Here is a 15,006-nt window from a genome sequence, read left to right on the forward strand (position 1 = left end):
TAGGTACACAGTGTGCTCTTTTGATATGAAGCTCGATATTTTTCTTTCAGGAAAGTGGTCTTGAATTATGGTTTTTAGTGTTTTTTCTATTTCCTTGCTTTGGTTTTCTTTTTAAGGGTGTCCCATTATCCATATGTTGGATCTTCTTTTTTTATTTTTAGCATTTGTCACTGCCTTTCAAATCTTTTTTTGTCTCTTTCTTTTTTGTCTCTTTCTCTCTTGTGTCTTTTTTGTCTCTTTTTATTTTTAAAAATGTATCTGTTTTTTATCTTTTATTTCTCTCCAGGCATTTTCTGTGCTGCTGTTTGCAATTGTTTCTTCTAGTTCTGTCCTCATTTCTAAAATGATTTTTCTCTTCTATTTCCAATTCTTGAGTTCTGTCTCATCATATTTTTGGTTTTGGGGATACTCTTTATATGTTTTCGTGTGCCTTGTATCATATTATTAGTGCCTTTTGGCTTTTTAAAAAATAGTATGTTTCCATTTGATCTATTTTTATGAGCGTGTCTTTCTGGTATGCCTGGTTGTCAGTGGGTTTATGATTCTCCTCCTTAGTCTCTTCTTTCTTATTTTTTAAAAGTTATTTCTTTTTTTAAGATTTTACTTATTTATTTGGCAGAGAGACACAGAGAGATGCACAAGCAGGGGGAGTGGCAGAGGGGGGAAAGGGAGAAGCAGATTCCCCACCAAGCAGGGAGCCCAATGTGGGGCTTGATCCTAGGATCCTGGGATCATGACCTGAGCCAAAGGCAGATGCTTAACTGAGTCATCCAGGTGCCCCTCTCTTTTTTCTTATAATAACTCAGTATAGGGTAGTCCCTGATAATGTTTGAACGTTCAGGTAGTTTTCTTGAATTTTTTCCAGGAGTTTTGGTTCAGATAACTCTGACTTCACAGAGCTCCTTCTTCTGCTGTTTTCATGCAATACTTAACGTGTTCGACAGTCCAAGTGTCCTGACTGTTCCTCCTTTGTTCCAGTATTACTCAGATTTAATTCCCCTTCTAATAGTCCTGTGCTCTTTCTAATACACAGCTAGAAATGTATAGACCCCTGACTTTGAAATTCTTCCTAGGAAATTCATAGACATTTCTGCAGGTGAGATGCCTGCAGATGTAATCGACAAGGAATACATTGAAGGCGCCCGTGTCACTGCGTGACATTCCTTACATGAGAAATGAGAAGGCAACTAGCCCTCCAACCAGGGAGGCAGCTTCCGCCTAGCTATGGGGCTAGTGGAACTTAGCTTGGCTCTCACAGGAGATTGGGGGGGGGTGGTCTAAGCACCGTCTTTTAGGCAAATGTCCATTCTGAAGCCCACATGTACAGGACTTGAGCTGTTCCAGGCTTTCTATTGACATGGGATGCAAAGTGCATCGTGACTCTAAAATGTTTGCCAAACTGATTAGGATGGTTGTGATCATGGCTTCATTCATACTGGGTGAGCATCTGTTATGGACAGGCCTTGTGCCAGGGGCTGGGATCTAGCAACAGACAAGACAAACAGTGTGTGTGTGTGCTCAGGGGAATTCCAGTTCTCTTCTCCTGCTCATAACATCAATAAAAATATCTCCAAGCCTCTGAAGTCACAGTATCTGTCACTGAGAACAATGACACAGGGAGTTTAACCTTGTTGAGAGTAAAATCCGAACAGGAAGATATTTGGGTCTCTCTCTTTTAAAATGCACATACCAAACAAACAAACAAAATGAAGCAAAATATGGCATTTGCGTCTCAGTTTCTGGTTTTAATTTTCCCCTCTGGTGCCCAAATCAGATTTGAGTTTCTAAGGAAGTGTATCCATGGTGGGAGTCGAGTTGGGATTTTATATTGCACGGAACCTTCCAGCTTGCAGCCTTCATCTGGAGTGGGCATTATCTTCTGCTTTTGCACAGATGTTTCTGTGACCTCCGGACTGGCCCACCATTGAGGTCTGACTCTGTCATAAAATGTGATAATTGAGGCCAAAGGGTCACTTTTATTGTTCAAGAGAATCTGAAAATTCCACGAGCAAAACATTTATTATCTGAGAACTCGTTGGCAGAATTTACAGCCTTTGGGGAAGACGGGAGTGTCATCAAAGTTCAATATCTTGGTTTCCCTAAAATTAGGGAAGCAGGAGACTCCAAAATAGTATGAGTTTTTAAAATTGTGTTCTCTGGGAGGTTTGTCTCCCCGAGTTGATTGCAATTCACCAAGTGCTGTTCAGCTCCATCTCTGTGTGCCAGGCACCAGGCTGTGCCAAGGCAGTCCCAGCTTTTATTTTTTTTTTTTTAAAGATTTTTTATTCATTCATTTGAGAGAGAGAGAGCACGGGCAGGGGAAGAAGGCGGCGGGGGGGAGGGGCAGAGGCAGAGGAAGAAGCAGACTCCCCGCTGAGCAGGGAACCTGACACAAGGCTGGATCCCAGGACCCCGGGATCATGACCTGAGCTGAAGGCAGACGCTTAACCGACTGAGCCACCCCGGCACCCCCGGTCCCGGCTTTTAAAGGCAGACCGAACGGGGGAGGAAACTAACATTTACTGGTCACTTTCCCTGGACCTGGTGGAGCTCCTGCCAGTCCTCATGGCAACCCCAGGGAGGTACAGGTGAGCGAATGAGGGCTCCCAAGGGTTGTCCGAGGTCAAACACGGTGAAGACAGTGCTTGGGCTGGGGCATTTGAGTCCGTGGCCCCCACCTAGGAAAAGCGTGGGCATGGGGACCACCAGCCTCATCTCTAGTCTCAGCTGTGCACAAAAGTGCTGGGGGACAAGTGAAAATCTTACTTGTCTCTGGCTTGAAGGAATCTGAACAATCCAATAGTTCTCATATGATTAAAATAAGTATGATTAAAATGAATATGATTAAAATAAATCAAAGGTTGGGGCGGCACAGGGAAAGAGGCATTATCTGGCACTAAGCATGGATGGCTCTGTAGCAAAAGGCAGAGAGAGAGACCTGCTGTTTTAAATTGTCCAGGAGTAGGCTTCCGTTTGCACCCTGAAAACCCACTTCTCTCTCCACCTGCCTCTGTCCTTAGCTCTGGGCTTGTGGGGGCAGAGCTCCCTTTCCCCACCCTGCACCTCTCACATTTTCTTGGCTTCCCCTGAGTGCGCTGCCTCCCGCCAGGGGAGCCCAGCTGTGCCCTGGGCCCGTGTGCATGCTGGGAGGGAGGCTGCTATAGAAACAGTGTTTGCGGGTGCCCCAGTCTCCCCTTAAGCTGCGAGTCTACCTCTTATGCATTCAGAGTCGAAGCTTGCCCTCAATCCTCTCTGGCCTGGACCCCTAACAGCTCCCTTCTGCTTCTCCTCTTGGCCCTGCAACCTTCCCCAACAACAGAGGGAGGCGCCTTGTCAGAGCATAAAACCCATCAGGTGCACCCTGCTCAAACCCCTCTCATGGCTCAGGCCCAGAGTGTGGGACACCTCAACCCTTCCGGCAGCCCACAGGGCCCCACGCCACCCCCCGCCAGCCTCCCTGGGAACAAAGCCTGGGGCCCGGCACATGCCAGGCACTGGACAAGGCGCTGGGCACTCAGTGGACAGACCGAAGTCCCCATCCTCCCGGGGCTTACAATCTGGCGGGAAGATAGGCGAACCTGCAGGTCAAAGGCGCCATAAGCCTAAAGAGAAACCCCACGGACCGAGTAAAGCCTGGGGCTCTGCCGTGGGATGAGGGTAGGGGAGTGCTATGTGAGAAGGGTGGTCAGGAAGGCCTCTGGGACAAGGGCACAGTCGGACAGAGACTCGGGTGAGGGGAGGCTGTGCGCCTGGCGGAGCTGGGGACCCAGGTCCACCGAGGGACCACCCTGGGGTCTCGGCGCAGCTGCCTGGCCCTCCCCAGGCCCCAACCCCAAGGTTCAGGACACACACACCTTTGTGTTATTCAGGTCTCGACTGGACCCAGAGCCAGAGGGGCCTTCCCTATTCACCTCTCCTGCCCCGCCGTGCAGATAAAACCACTGAGACTCCGAACAGTGAAGAAACCAGCCCAAGGTCAGCTGGCTGCAAGGCATTTGGGCCACAACGTGGCTGTCTTCTTCACCCCTCCCCAGGCTGCTGAGGGCTGTTGCAGGGTGGTCGATGCCCCTGAACCCCTGTGGTCTCCATAGCACCTGGGCCCCGCCCTCTCAGTGACTGTCTGGAGAAACAGAACCAGGAGAACATAGATACGTAGCGAGAATGAGATTTGTTACAAAGAACGTGCTCACGCAGTTATGGACGGGGTTGAGCAGTCCCGAGGTCTGCAGCGGGTGAGCAGGAGACCCAGGAGAGCTGGTGCTGTCATTCCTGTCCGAGTCCGAAGGCCAGGGACCCAGGAGGGCCTGGTGTCAGTTCCAGCGGGAGGGCAGAAGACCGATGTCCCAACTCAAGCAGGCGGGCAGGTGGAATCCCTCCTTACTCAGTCGTTTTGCTCTTTTCAGCTCAACTAACTAGAGGAGGCCCACCACATTCCGGAAGCTGATCTGCTTGGCTCATTCTACTGATTCAAATGTTAACCTCATCCAGAAACACCCTCACAGACACACCCAGAATATTAGGGCACCCCGTGTCTCAGTCACGTTGACACAGACAGAAGCTCCTGGTCTCTGCACACCTACAGCCCATGTGCACTAGTGGTCCTTGTTTCTCCCTCACATCTGTCTTAGCAGAAAAGGCATGACTCCTCTAGTGTGGGGCCAATCCCTCCCGCTGTGCTCTGGGTCTGTCTCCAGAAAGCAAATCAACCAGCATTTTCTACTCCACATTACCCAAGATGGCAGTGTGGGCAAAAGCCCAGCATGGGAGGGGAAGGTGATAGTTCTGGGAAGGGTGTCCAGAGTGGGGATTTGAGGCTTCAAATGGATAGCTAGACAGGCATTCCTGAAAAGCCCTCCAACCGAACAGCCCTCCAGGCAAGGCCCTCTGTGGGGCACGCAATCACTCTTCGTTGGGACCTCTCCAGAGCCCTGGCCTGCTCTCGAGAGAGGTTTCCCTGTTTGATCTTTATGTCCACCAGCCCTCCTGTGTTGAGCAGGACTTTCTCACTGTGGATGTCAGAATCTCCTATCAAACCGGTTAAAGTAAAAATGAGGATTTATTGACCGATGTAACCAGGAAGTTCATGAATGAGGCTGGCCCAAGGACTAAAATAGTATCACTAGGCCTCAGTTTCCCTTTGTCTGTCACACACACACACACACACATCAATGTGCTCTTCTGCTGTCCTCTGTGTGTAGAGCTAGTTTTTCCTGCTGTAGGTGATTTTCTCCATGCAGTAAGGGGACAAAATGTCACAGCCGGAGAGATTCCAGGCATCTGTCATCCCAGTTCAGCCACCTTGAAGATAGACCTTCTCTTTCCCACCCTCCATATTGAGAGTCCCAGAAGGGGATTGGTCCTGTTCAGTCACCCGCATTGCCTGGATGATTACCTTACTATGGCCATGAGATGGGGAGGCCATATTGGCCATATTGACCAGGCCTGGGTCACGGGACCACCCCCTTGGCCACGGTACCGGATTGGCAGGTGCACTAGAGGCACAGGGATGGAGGGCAGAGCAGTTCAAAGAAGGAAGGACCTATTTTAAGAAGCAATGGGAAGGCATGCAGGGCAAATAACAACAGCGGATGACCTCCTCGCCGCCTGGTCTGGGGGTGTGGGACGGTGGGACTCCGGGCCTTCTCTGACATATTTGTTCAGCTGCGCCAGTTTTAAATTCTATTGGTACTTGCTTCGGCAGGTTCTTTTTCTAACTTACTGTCCGGTGAGTGTTCTAGAACCTTGCCCACCTCCATGAAAGCTGCTGGAGTATAAACATGCCCGGACACACGAGCAGACGTTGCCGACTGGATTTTTCACGCATGTGGCCCCCCCTTGGGCTGGCCTGGGAATAGGCATATCTCCCCACCTCTGTTTGCTTTTTTTCTGAAGGTGGTTGAGGGTCAGATTCTGCAAATATGAATCCAGCCCTTACCAGGTGCCCAGAGCTTTCCCAACTCTTACCCGCCCTGAGCCCCAGGTTAGGGTGGAGGAACCAAGGCTGAGAGAGGGGAGTGCTGGATGTTTGAGTTTCCCAGGGCTGCTACCACCCACACCACAAACTAGATTGCTTAAAGAAATGGAAATACATTCCTGTAGACTTCAGAAGGCCAGCAATCCAAAATCAAGGATTCGGCAGGTCTAGTTTCTCCGGAGGGCTGTGAGGGAGAATCCACTCAGAGCTTCTCTCCAAGCTTCTGGCTGTTGCTGGAAGAGATCATTGGCATTCCTTATCTTGTAAGATTTTATTTATTTATGTGAGAAAGAGGGTGAGTGAGCGAGAGAGAGAGAGAGAGAGAGAGAGAGAGAACAAGTGGGGGGAGGGGCAGAGGGAGAGGGAGAAGCAGACTCCCCGCTGAGCAGGGAGCCCGATGCGGAGCTTGATCCCAAGACCCCGGGATCATGACCTGAGCTGAAGGCAGACGCATAGCCCACTGAGCCAGGCAGGCGCCCCCTTACCTTGTAGATGCTTGGTCGAGCCTCTGCCTCTGTGGTCACGTGGCTGTTTGGCTGTGTGTCTTCACAACAGCTTGTAAGGACTATAGGCATATTGGATTGGGGCCCAACCTACTCCAATGTGACCTCACCTTAACTAATGACATCTGCTGCGACGCTCTCTCCAAATAAGGTCGCCTTCTAAGACACCTAATCCTCAGATGGGGACTTCAAATATATCTTTGGGGGGGGGGCACCATTCAAAACCTAACACCTATTGGGCAGTGAAGCCAGCCTCAAATCCAGAGCTCACACTCTCTTGCCTGAAGGTGCTGGTCATGACGACGGGCATTTTCAGGAGGCTATTTTGTGCAGGCCAGGCCTTACATTTTGCCATTTCAAAATCCCAACAGCCCTAGAAGGTAGGCCCCTCGGGTCCATTTTACAGGTGAGGACTTTAAGGTGGGGTGAGGTGAAATGCTCAAAGGCACACAACTCCTTAGGAACAGAGTTGGGTTCTGAGCTGGTTTGCCTGACTTCATGTCTACCTCGCTCATGGCTCCAGGGGCTAAGTTAAGGGGCACCATAGAAGCGTTGACAAAGTGCCATGAGAAGCCCAGGCAGACAGAGACCACTGCTGCCTGCAGATGGTTGGGGTAGGGCTGGCGGATGGGAAAAATATCTGGAAATCCTTCCCGGAGGAAGTGACATTTTAGCTGCGCCAGAAGGATTGGTCAGATTTAGTTGTGCAGAGGCGACAGGGAAGGATGGTTTGGACGAGGCATAGAGCAGAAGCAAGACCTAAAGGCAGGAAAGTATTTGGGGGAGGAAAGGGATAATTCGGTCTGTCTAGCCCAGAGCCCACATCTTCCCGTGGGTACCAAAGGAGAGAGGATCTCGTTAATTGGGGAGGTAAAAGGGGCATTCATATTTACCCTCATTCATTTTTCCAAAGCTGCCTTCCCCCCAAGAGCAGGGGACATCCCAAGGAGGCAGTGGAAGCCGGGGGGGGGGGGCATTGCCCTTCTCCTTCGCACACACCCATAGCCCCCCCACCCCATCCGAGCCCAGAAACCACAGAGCTACAAAGACGCCTGTTCATTCTGGTTTCCAGAAGGCCCAACTGAGATCTGTTCTAATCCACCCGCGTGGAAAGGTTTCCAGTGTGTGTATCCGGTTGCCATGGGTTTGCTTTCTGCGTCAGGCACTCTGTCTGTCAGACATGACAATTGAATAATATTTTTATTTTTAGGTACGGGTCACCAAGTCTTTTCATTCCACTTCCAGGCTCGCCTCCGCACTGGAGCCCCAGGGAACGGGGCCTCCGGGCTCCTGGGACTTGAATGGCTGCAGCAGAAAGCAGGGTGGGCGGTTGTGGGCCTGAGCTGGACACTGTCCTGGGGGGCAAGAAGACCCTGTCTCGGTGGGGGGTCTGTTTTTGTGTCTTGGCAGAACGACGGTAGTTGGTCTTGGCCAAGACCTGGGTGTCGTCAGGCCCAAGGGGTAAGGTTGGCACGGTGGGCAGGCAGGTGGGCGGGGCGGACCCGCCGTGGTGGTGGGACGAGGGCCACGTGGTTGGTGGCCTGTGGTAATGGTGGCAGGAAGCAGGTGGCCCCTCAGGCACGTAATCAGGATCAACAGAGAACCACGGATGCCCAAAGGTGGGATGTAGGCTTCTGTGGGGGCGGGAATGAGTTCTCAAGGGCCTAATCAAAGTGAGGGGCATTCAGAAGCAAGGCCCTCGTATGAGGGGCCGGATGCAAGTCAGGCAGGACCTGCGGACAGAGCAGAGTTCCCTGCTCTTGGCACTGTTGGCATTCAGGGCTGATTGCTCTTTGTGGGCTCCGTCCTGCGCGTTGTGGGGAGCTCAGCGGCATCCCTGGCCTCCACCCACTAGATGCTAGTGCACATCCCCTTCCCAGCTGTGACACCTGAAAATGTCTGCAGACATCACCAGATGTCTCTGGGGCAGTGGGGCTGAGTTGTCTCTGGCTGAGGCTTAGTGGGGGCTGGAGGCCGAAGGGCTTGGGATTGGGGGCAGACGCAAAGATCCAGTTACTGGAACAATTGGCCCTCCTCAGTGGGCCCCACGCCTGCGAGGGTCTTTGGGGGCAAACAACCCCAGTCAATCCTGGCTAACATTCCCAAGAGGCACTGCGGAAGAAGTATATGACAGAGGTAGGGGGCACCCCTCGAAAATACCAAAAGGCTGGAAGATCTGGCTTTTAGAAATGGGTGGGGACCCAGGTGGCCTCAGTTTCCTCATCTGTGTAATGGGAGAAGTAATTGTCCTCGCCTCACGGGAGTGGGTGCGGCGGTTACACGTAGGGGCTAGCGCACACCCGACATATGGTGAGCGCCATGTGAGAACCAGCCCGTGTGACCACCCCTCGTGTCACTCATGTCATTTCCCTGTTCATGACCCAGCCATTGGCTTCCCCTCCCCCCACCTCCAGGTCTTGTCCGCCTCTGCCCTGCCCCCACACTCCCGCTGTCCCCAGGAACCTGCAGGCCTTTCAGATGCTGGGCCATTTCAGCTGAAGGGACGTCCCCAGGATTTGTTCCGAGGTTCTGCCGATGTCATCTTTAAAGGGTTCGGATGGAGACTGAGTCTGGCGCCCTGAAGCGGAGGGCCCCCTTAAACAGATCTCAGAGGAGGTGACGACATGCTACCTGCTGGGGAGCTTTCCCGAGACGTGATCTATGGCCACTGACCATTTCATGGGCAGGAGGACCCCCCAGAGAAGGGGGACGGCTAGGGCCCCAGCCGGAAAAGTCTCGGAGGGTGGCGGGGTGTGGCCTTCATGCCCCACCAGAGGGGGGGTGACACGGGACAGCTGCGTTGTTCCTGCTTTGAATGTAAAAGAGGGAAAAATCTAGGCGAAGGGGTGTGAGTCATGCAGAGACAGCTCCACATGTCCCCTGAAACTCGCTGTTTGGGGAGACACGAGAAGCCACCCACGGTGCCACTGTCACCACGCACCCCAGGCCGTGGGGCCATCCTTGAAGGGTGCCTCACAGCAAAGAGGTGAGATTCTTCACGACGGAGCTGTTCGTGGTGTCCGAGGCCGTGGACGGGGAGCGGCCACGCACGTCACCGGGGAGCACCGCGTGCGGCCACTTCAGCTGGGAGGCGTGGGACGTTAAGCCTGTGTTTACTTTAAGGCTGCTTCCTATTGAATCTGGACTCGAAGTTGTTATGCAAAGGGGAGTCTCGGTGGGTAATTCAATATTTATGCTCTTATTTAACAACAATTTCCATTTTAGTAAAGAACGCTGACTTCATGTTTCCCTGACACTTCTCACCTCTGCCTGGAACAGGCCCAGCTTCAGGTGGGCCCAGAACATCATGGACCAGCGGCGGCTGGGGGGTGGCAGTGGTGGCCCCCAGAATATCAGGCAGAAGGTGAAGCTTCGTGGGCCCAGCCCTGACCACAGCGGGCAGCATCTGGGGACTGACTGAGAGCTCGGCTTTGACCATCATGATGCTTGGGGTCACGCTGTGGCTCCCCCTCGCAACAACGAGCAAACTTATTTCCCTGAGCCTCACTTTCCTCATCTGTAAAATGGGCATGAGGATCTCTGCCTCGCCGGGAAGCAGCAAAGCTGAAATGAGAGAATGAGGGTTACTGGTTCCCAGATGTGATGGTGCCCAAGAGTCAAGGGAAGAGACGGTTACAATGCAGGTTCTCGGGCCCCTCCTGTTTTCCTGATGAAGTGAAACTATGCTGGGACGCTGGGACATTCTGACAAGCTTCTAGGTGATTCTCACCTGAGTGTGTTCGTAAGAAACACTGGTGTCTCCAAAGGACTTAGTACCGAGCCCAGCACATCACGAGCCTCCAGTCCAGGGATTGCTATATTTATTCTACGCCAGTTACCTGTCGCAGCAATAATGCTACATGACGGACTGTCCCCAAATCCAGCCACTTGAAGGAACCATCATGTGTTTAGCCCGTGAAGATGCGTGTCAGCTATTTGGGCTCAGTGGGGCGGCTCTTTGGTTCGGCTCGGTCACAGGTCCGACACCAGCTGGCGGTCCACGGGGGCCGTGGCAGGTCCTGGGTCGCATGACTCCCCTCCTCCAGCCGGCTAGCCTTGGCATGTGCTCTCGGAGAGGCAGAGGTACAAATACTCCCAGGCCTCTGCTTTACCGTTACCCTTGCTGCCAAGCCAACGGTCAAAATCAGTCACCTGGCTGAGCCCAGAACCGAGGCATGGGGGACAACCCACCCAGACAGGCAGGGTCCTGATTAGTGACCTGCCCAAAGGGGGGGTGGACAGAGAGAGGAGTGAAGATTCGGGGCAATTAATGTAATCAACCCATCTCTCACCGGGATCCTTTTAGAAAGTAGCAGCGTTGTACCTTCTTTGTCTACCAAATTTGTTTCAGTGGGCATGCATTACATTTTAAATCAAAACACCTTAGTTATTTCCCTGTCCCCACAGAGCATCGGAACAGTGGTGGTGATAGAAGCAAGAGCAATGACAAGTTCTGAGCACCTCCTATGTGCCAGGCACTGGGCTAAGTGCTTTTAAATATTGGCTCTTCTAATGCCCACAGTGACCCTTAGGGGTTGGTGTGTTAGTTTCCTGTCGCTTCTGTAACAAACTGCCACACACTCAGTGGCTCGAAATAACACAGATTTATTATCTTAATAAGATTAATAAGAAGTCCGGGGCGCCTGGGTGGCTCAGTCGGTTAAGTTTCTGCTTTTGGCTCAGGTCACGATCTCAGGGTCCTGGGATCAAGCCCACATCGGGCTCCCCGCTCAGCAGGGAGTCTGCTTCTCCCTCTGCCTCTGTCCCTCCCCACTTCTTGTGCTCTCTCTCTGTGTTTCAAGTAAATAAACAAAATTCTTAAAAAAAAAAAGATTAATAAGAAGTCCGAAATGGGGCAAAATCGAGGTGTCAGCAGGGTTGTGTTCTTTCTGGAGGCTCTAGGAGAGGATTCAGCCCTTGCTTTTTCCAGCTTCTAGAGGGCACGTTCACGCCTTGGCTTGTCCCTGCCTTCCAGCAATGGGGATAAAAGAATGGATGGACAGATGGATGGACAGATGGAGGAATGGATGACAGAGAGATGGATGGATGGATGGATGGATGGATGGATGGATGGACTCATGGATGGATGGATGTATGGGCAGATGGACAGATGGATGGACAGAGGATGGATGGATGGATGGATGGGTAGATGGATAGACGGACGGATGGATGGATGGGTACCCACCAGAAAGTCTTGTCTCCCAGGCTCTCATCTCCATGGCTGAGACAACTAAAAAGCATCTTTCTTACCCACACCTCCAGAGCTGTCGTTTCTTCTCTCTGCATCAGCATCAGGACACTTCTCACTTGGCTTCGTGGGTGAGAGCCATTCTCTTCCCAAACCTTCCGCAGAACCAGTCTCCTCCAGTTGTGAGAAAATAAGTATGTTGCTAAATCACCAGCAATGTCGGTCAGGGAACCTTAAACAAAGAGATTAGTTCTGCTTTTATTTGTTGGTACAATGGAGAGCATGAAATATTTAACAGCATCGTAATGCAGAACAGATGGGAAAGATACTGCCTTCCAGGACCTCTCCTCTCCCACCTTCCACCAACAGCCAAAACCAGGCAGCCCTTGAGGACAATTTATGGGCTGGAAGGCAGCCAAGGGGTGTCAGGTATCGGCCCAGCCCAGATAACGCCTACTGGGTTATTCATTGAAGAGGATCTAGTTACAATCTTTTGCACACTGGGAATGCCACAGTGGACCTAGATGCTACATCGGGTTCAAGTCCTCCTTAGCTTTATGCAGTTATCAGTGTTCAGGGAGTCTTTTTCTCTGATTGTCATGGAATTTCTACCCACAAAACCGGAAAGCTTGAAAAATCACCAAGGAGTAAACTTTGATATGGTTGTGAGCTGTGCAATCTTGGGCAAGTCTGTGACCTCTCTAAGCCTGTATCTTCAGCTGCATGAAGAACGAGAAGAGCCACTGTGAGTGAAGCTTGAGTGAGACAATGTGTATTAAAGCCTGCCGATAGGCACATAGTAGGTGCTCAAACTGCTCTCGGGCCCAGTGGGTGAGTGACCAGGCTTTGAACTATGGGTCCCACTGAGAAACATACCACATGCGCACGGTCTCTGGATCTGCATCCCACACACAATTTTAGAATTGTGAACTGAAAGAAATCTTAGGGATTAGATTAAAGGGTGCAAAGCAAAGGCCCATGGGCCACATCCAGCCTAAAGACACACACACGAACATATACACACATCCACACACACAGTTTGCACAGGTACTTTTTAATTATTCAAACTACTTGCCACTAAAACGAAAAAAAATTTCTAATATTAAAATCTGAAATCTTGTGTGATCTCAGAACTGTCCGATGCAGTCACCCAACGCTCCCACACCCACATGGCAACAACCGGCAGCACGCCCCCCCCCAAACCTTTTTTCATGATATTTTTTACACGTGGTCTCCTCTCTCATTGGCGTTTCCTGGCTCGGTTCTGTAGGCATGTGAGTTTGTAAGCCCCGGTGGAGAGCAATCCTCGAGACAAATTAGGCTAAGAGAAGGAATCCAAATGTGCCCCTCCCCCCACCGCTGCCCTGGTCCTCACTGAGAGATCTCGGAGCTCTTTGCTTAGTTCAAGGCTCAGGGTCCTTCTTAACCCAGCTCTGGGGGCAGTGATTCAGATAAATCTATTAGGTACCTCTGACGGGGTGATTTTGTTCCACATTCTCCAACCCTGCTGTAGTCTTCACCTTGAGGCTTTGTTGCTTCTTCAGTACCCAATAAATAGTCTTGGGAGTTGGATGCAATAATGCCTCTGACATCTATTGTAAGAACCAAATGAAATAAGTGCCTAGCAAACTGTGACTATTACGTTATCATGTTATTAGGCCCAGTATGCATTACTCATAAAATAAATGGCTCTCTCCCTGACTTCCCCCCATTCCTGGATAAACTCGGGTTTTGATACATGTGAAAATGTAGCTTGGGGGAGGTGTGCTGGCAACCCAGACTACACATTTTGTGTTTGGCCCCCTGGGCCTTTGGTCGGGGTCGGACATGCCTTTCAGCACAAACATGATTGTAAGATGTTTCTTTAATTAAATGCAATCTCTTTCTTTATAGCCCCCGCATTACTGACCCCCGCCCTGACCCCCGAAAGGCAAGACTTGCTGCGTATTCAGATGCTGGCTTGGATTGCGCCGGGCCCTACCTTCTCCTGACCTCGCCCCTCAAAAGGCTCATTAACCCACACAACAGTCTTTTTCTTTTCAAGCTCAGTTAAAAAATAGAGAGAGAGAGAGTGAGAGAGCGAAATGTCCATTCTCTTTTCCTTGCCCACAGTAATCCTCAAATTATGCACAATATCCAGACCAGAAAAATGGCCCCAAATTTAATTTTCTGGTTTCTGAAGAGACTTAATCAGGCCCAGAGTCTAGGAGGGAACCCACAGGGATGTGCCCCAGAACTCTGGTGGGGCTCCCAGTCTAACGCCCCAGGAAACACAGTCATGAAGGCTGGACAGCGAGTCATGCGTGTGGTGGGGGGGGGGGCTGTGTGGGGGTGTGCCTCTGCGTGTGGTTTGCAGGGAAGGTAATTGTGTGTGGTGTGTGTGTCTGTATGTGTGGCTGTGTGTGTGTGTTGTGTGCATGCAGGTGTCCATATGTCTATGAGGTGCGTCTGTGCATAGTATGTGCGGGGAGTGGTGTGTTTGTTCCTGACGTGAGCATGCAGGCGTGCGGGTGTGGGTGGTGGGCATGCGCAGGCGTGCATCTGTGCTGTGTAGGGTGTGCGTCTGTGTGAGTGTGAACGTGCACCTGCCTGGCTCATCACGCGTGGCCTCGACACGAAGGATTAACTGCAGGCCCTCCCCTGAGCTTCCCCCGTGTGTTGTTCTCTCTGCGTGTTCCTGGTGGTTACGCGAAGGATAGTTTAAAGAGGACCGACGCCGCTGTGGGAGTTCTCCAGAGCAATTCACATGCAAAGCCCCACTTGACAGCGAGGGACGTAGAGAAGCAGAGCGGGCACTGAAGTTAGCCAGAGACACAGAGGGAGTTGGTGGCCATTGCTGGGGCTGGAGCAATTTCTCCTGACACCCAGTCCAATGGGCTTTCTCCTTGATCCCTTTCAGGGGGGTCAGGGCCAGGGAGCCAGTCTTCCAGAAGGATCTGGCTGGGATCCAGGGGTGAACAGCTTAGATACACACAGTGCCCCGGCGGGCAGCTTCGTAAGCAGCATCCTTGAGCAGGGGTTGACAAATGCTTCTCTATATGGCCAAGTAGGAAATATTTCAGGCCTTTATAGGCTAAGAGGCAAAACTGAAGGTGTTATGTAGGTACTTACATAACCACTCGATATGTGACCCTTTAAACACAGAACCATTTAGGGGCTCCTGGGTGGCTCAGTCGCTCAGCGTCTGCCTTCGGCTCAGGTCATGATCCCAGGGCCCTGGGATTGAGCCCTGCATCGGGCTCCCTGCTCAGCGGGAAGCCTGCTTCTCCTTCTCCCACTCCCCCTGCTTGTGTTCCCTCTCTCGCTGTGTTTCTCTCTGTCAAATAAATAAATAAAGTCTT

General features: G+C 51.6%; 1 protein-coding gene across 3 annotated transcripts in view; it reads right to left on the reverse strand.

The window, feature by feature from the left end:
• Positions 1-11,066: 11,066 nt before the first annotated feature.
• Positions 11,067-15,006, reverse strand: part of SYNE3 (spectrin repeat containing nuclear envelope family member 3) — a 104,801-nt gene continuing 100,861 nt past the window's right edge. For 2 of the 3 annotated variants that reach the window (XM_073895847.1, XM_073895846.1), the window contains exons 18-19: positions 13,134-13,257; positions 11,067-11,897 (exon numbers count right to left, since the gene is read on the reverse strand). In XM_073895847.1, the coding sequence (XP_073751948.1) occupies positions 11,554-11,897; positions 13,134-13,257 (468 nt within the window). In that variant the 3' untranslated portion in view covers positions 11,067-11,553. The remainder of the gene's footprint in view (positions 11,898-13,133; positions 13,258-15,006) is intronic. The other variant, XM_025869412.2, reaches the window with a different exon arrangement.

Source organism: Callorhinus ursinus, unplaced genomic scaffold, assembly GCF_003265705.2.
Source record: "Callorhinus ursinus isolate GAN/ISIS: 27379988/994484 unplaced genomic scaffold, GSC_fseal_2.0 scaffold8, whole genome shotgun sequence".
NCBI classification, from domain to species: Eukaryota; Metazoa; Chordata; class Mammalia; order Carnivora; family Otariidae; genus Callorhinus; species Callorhinus ursinus.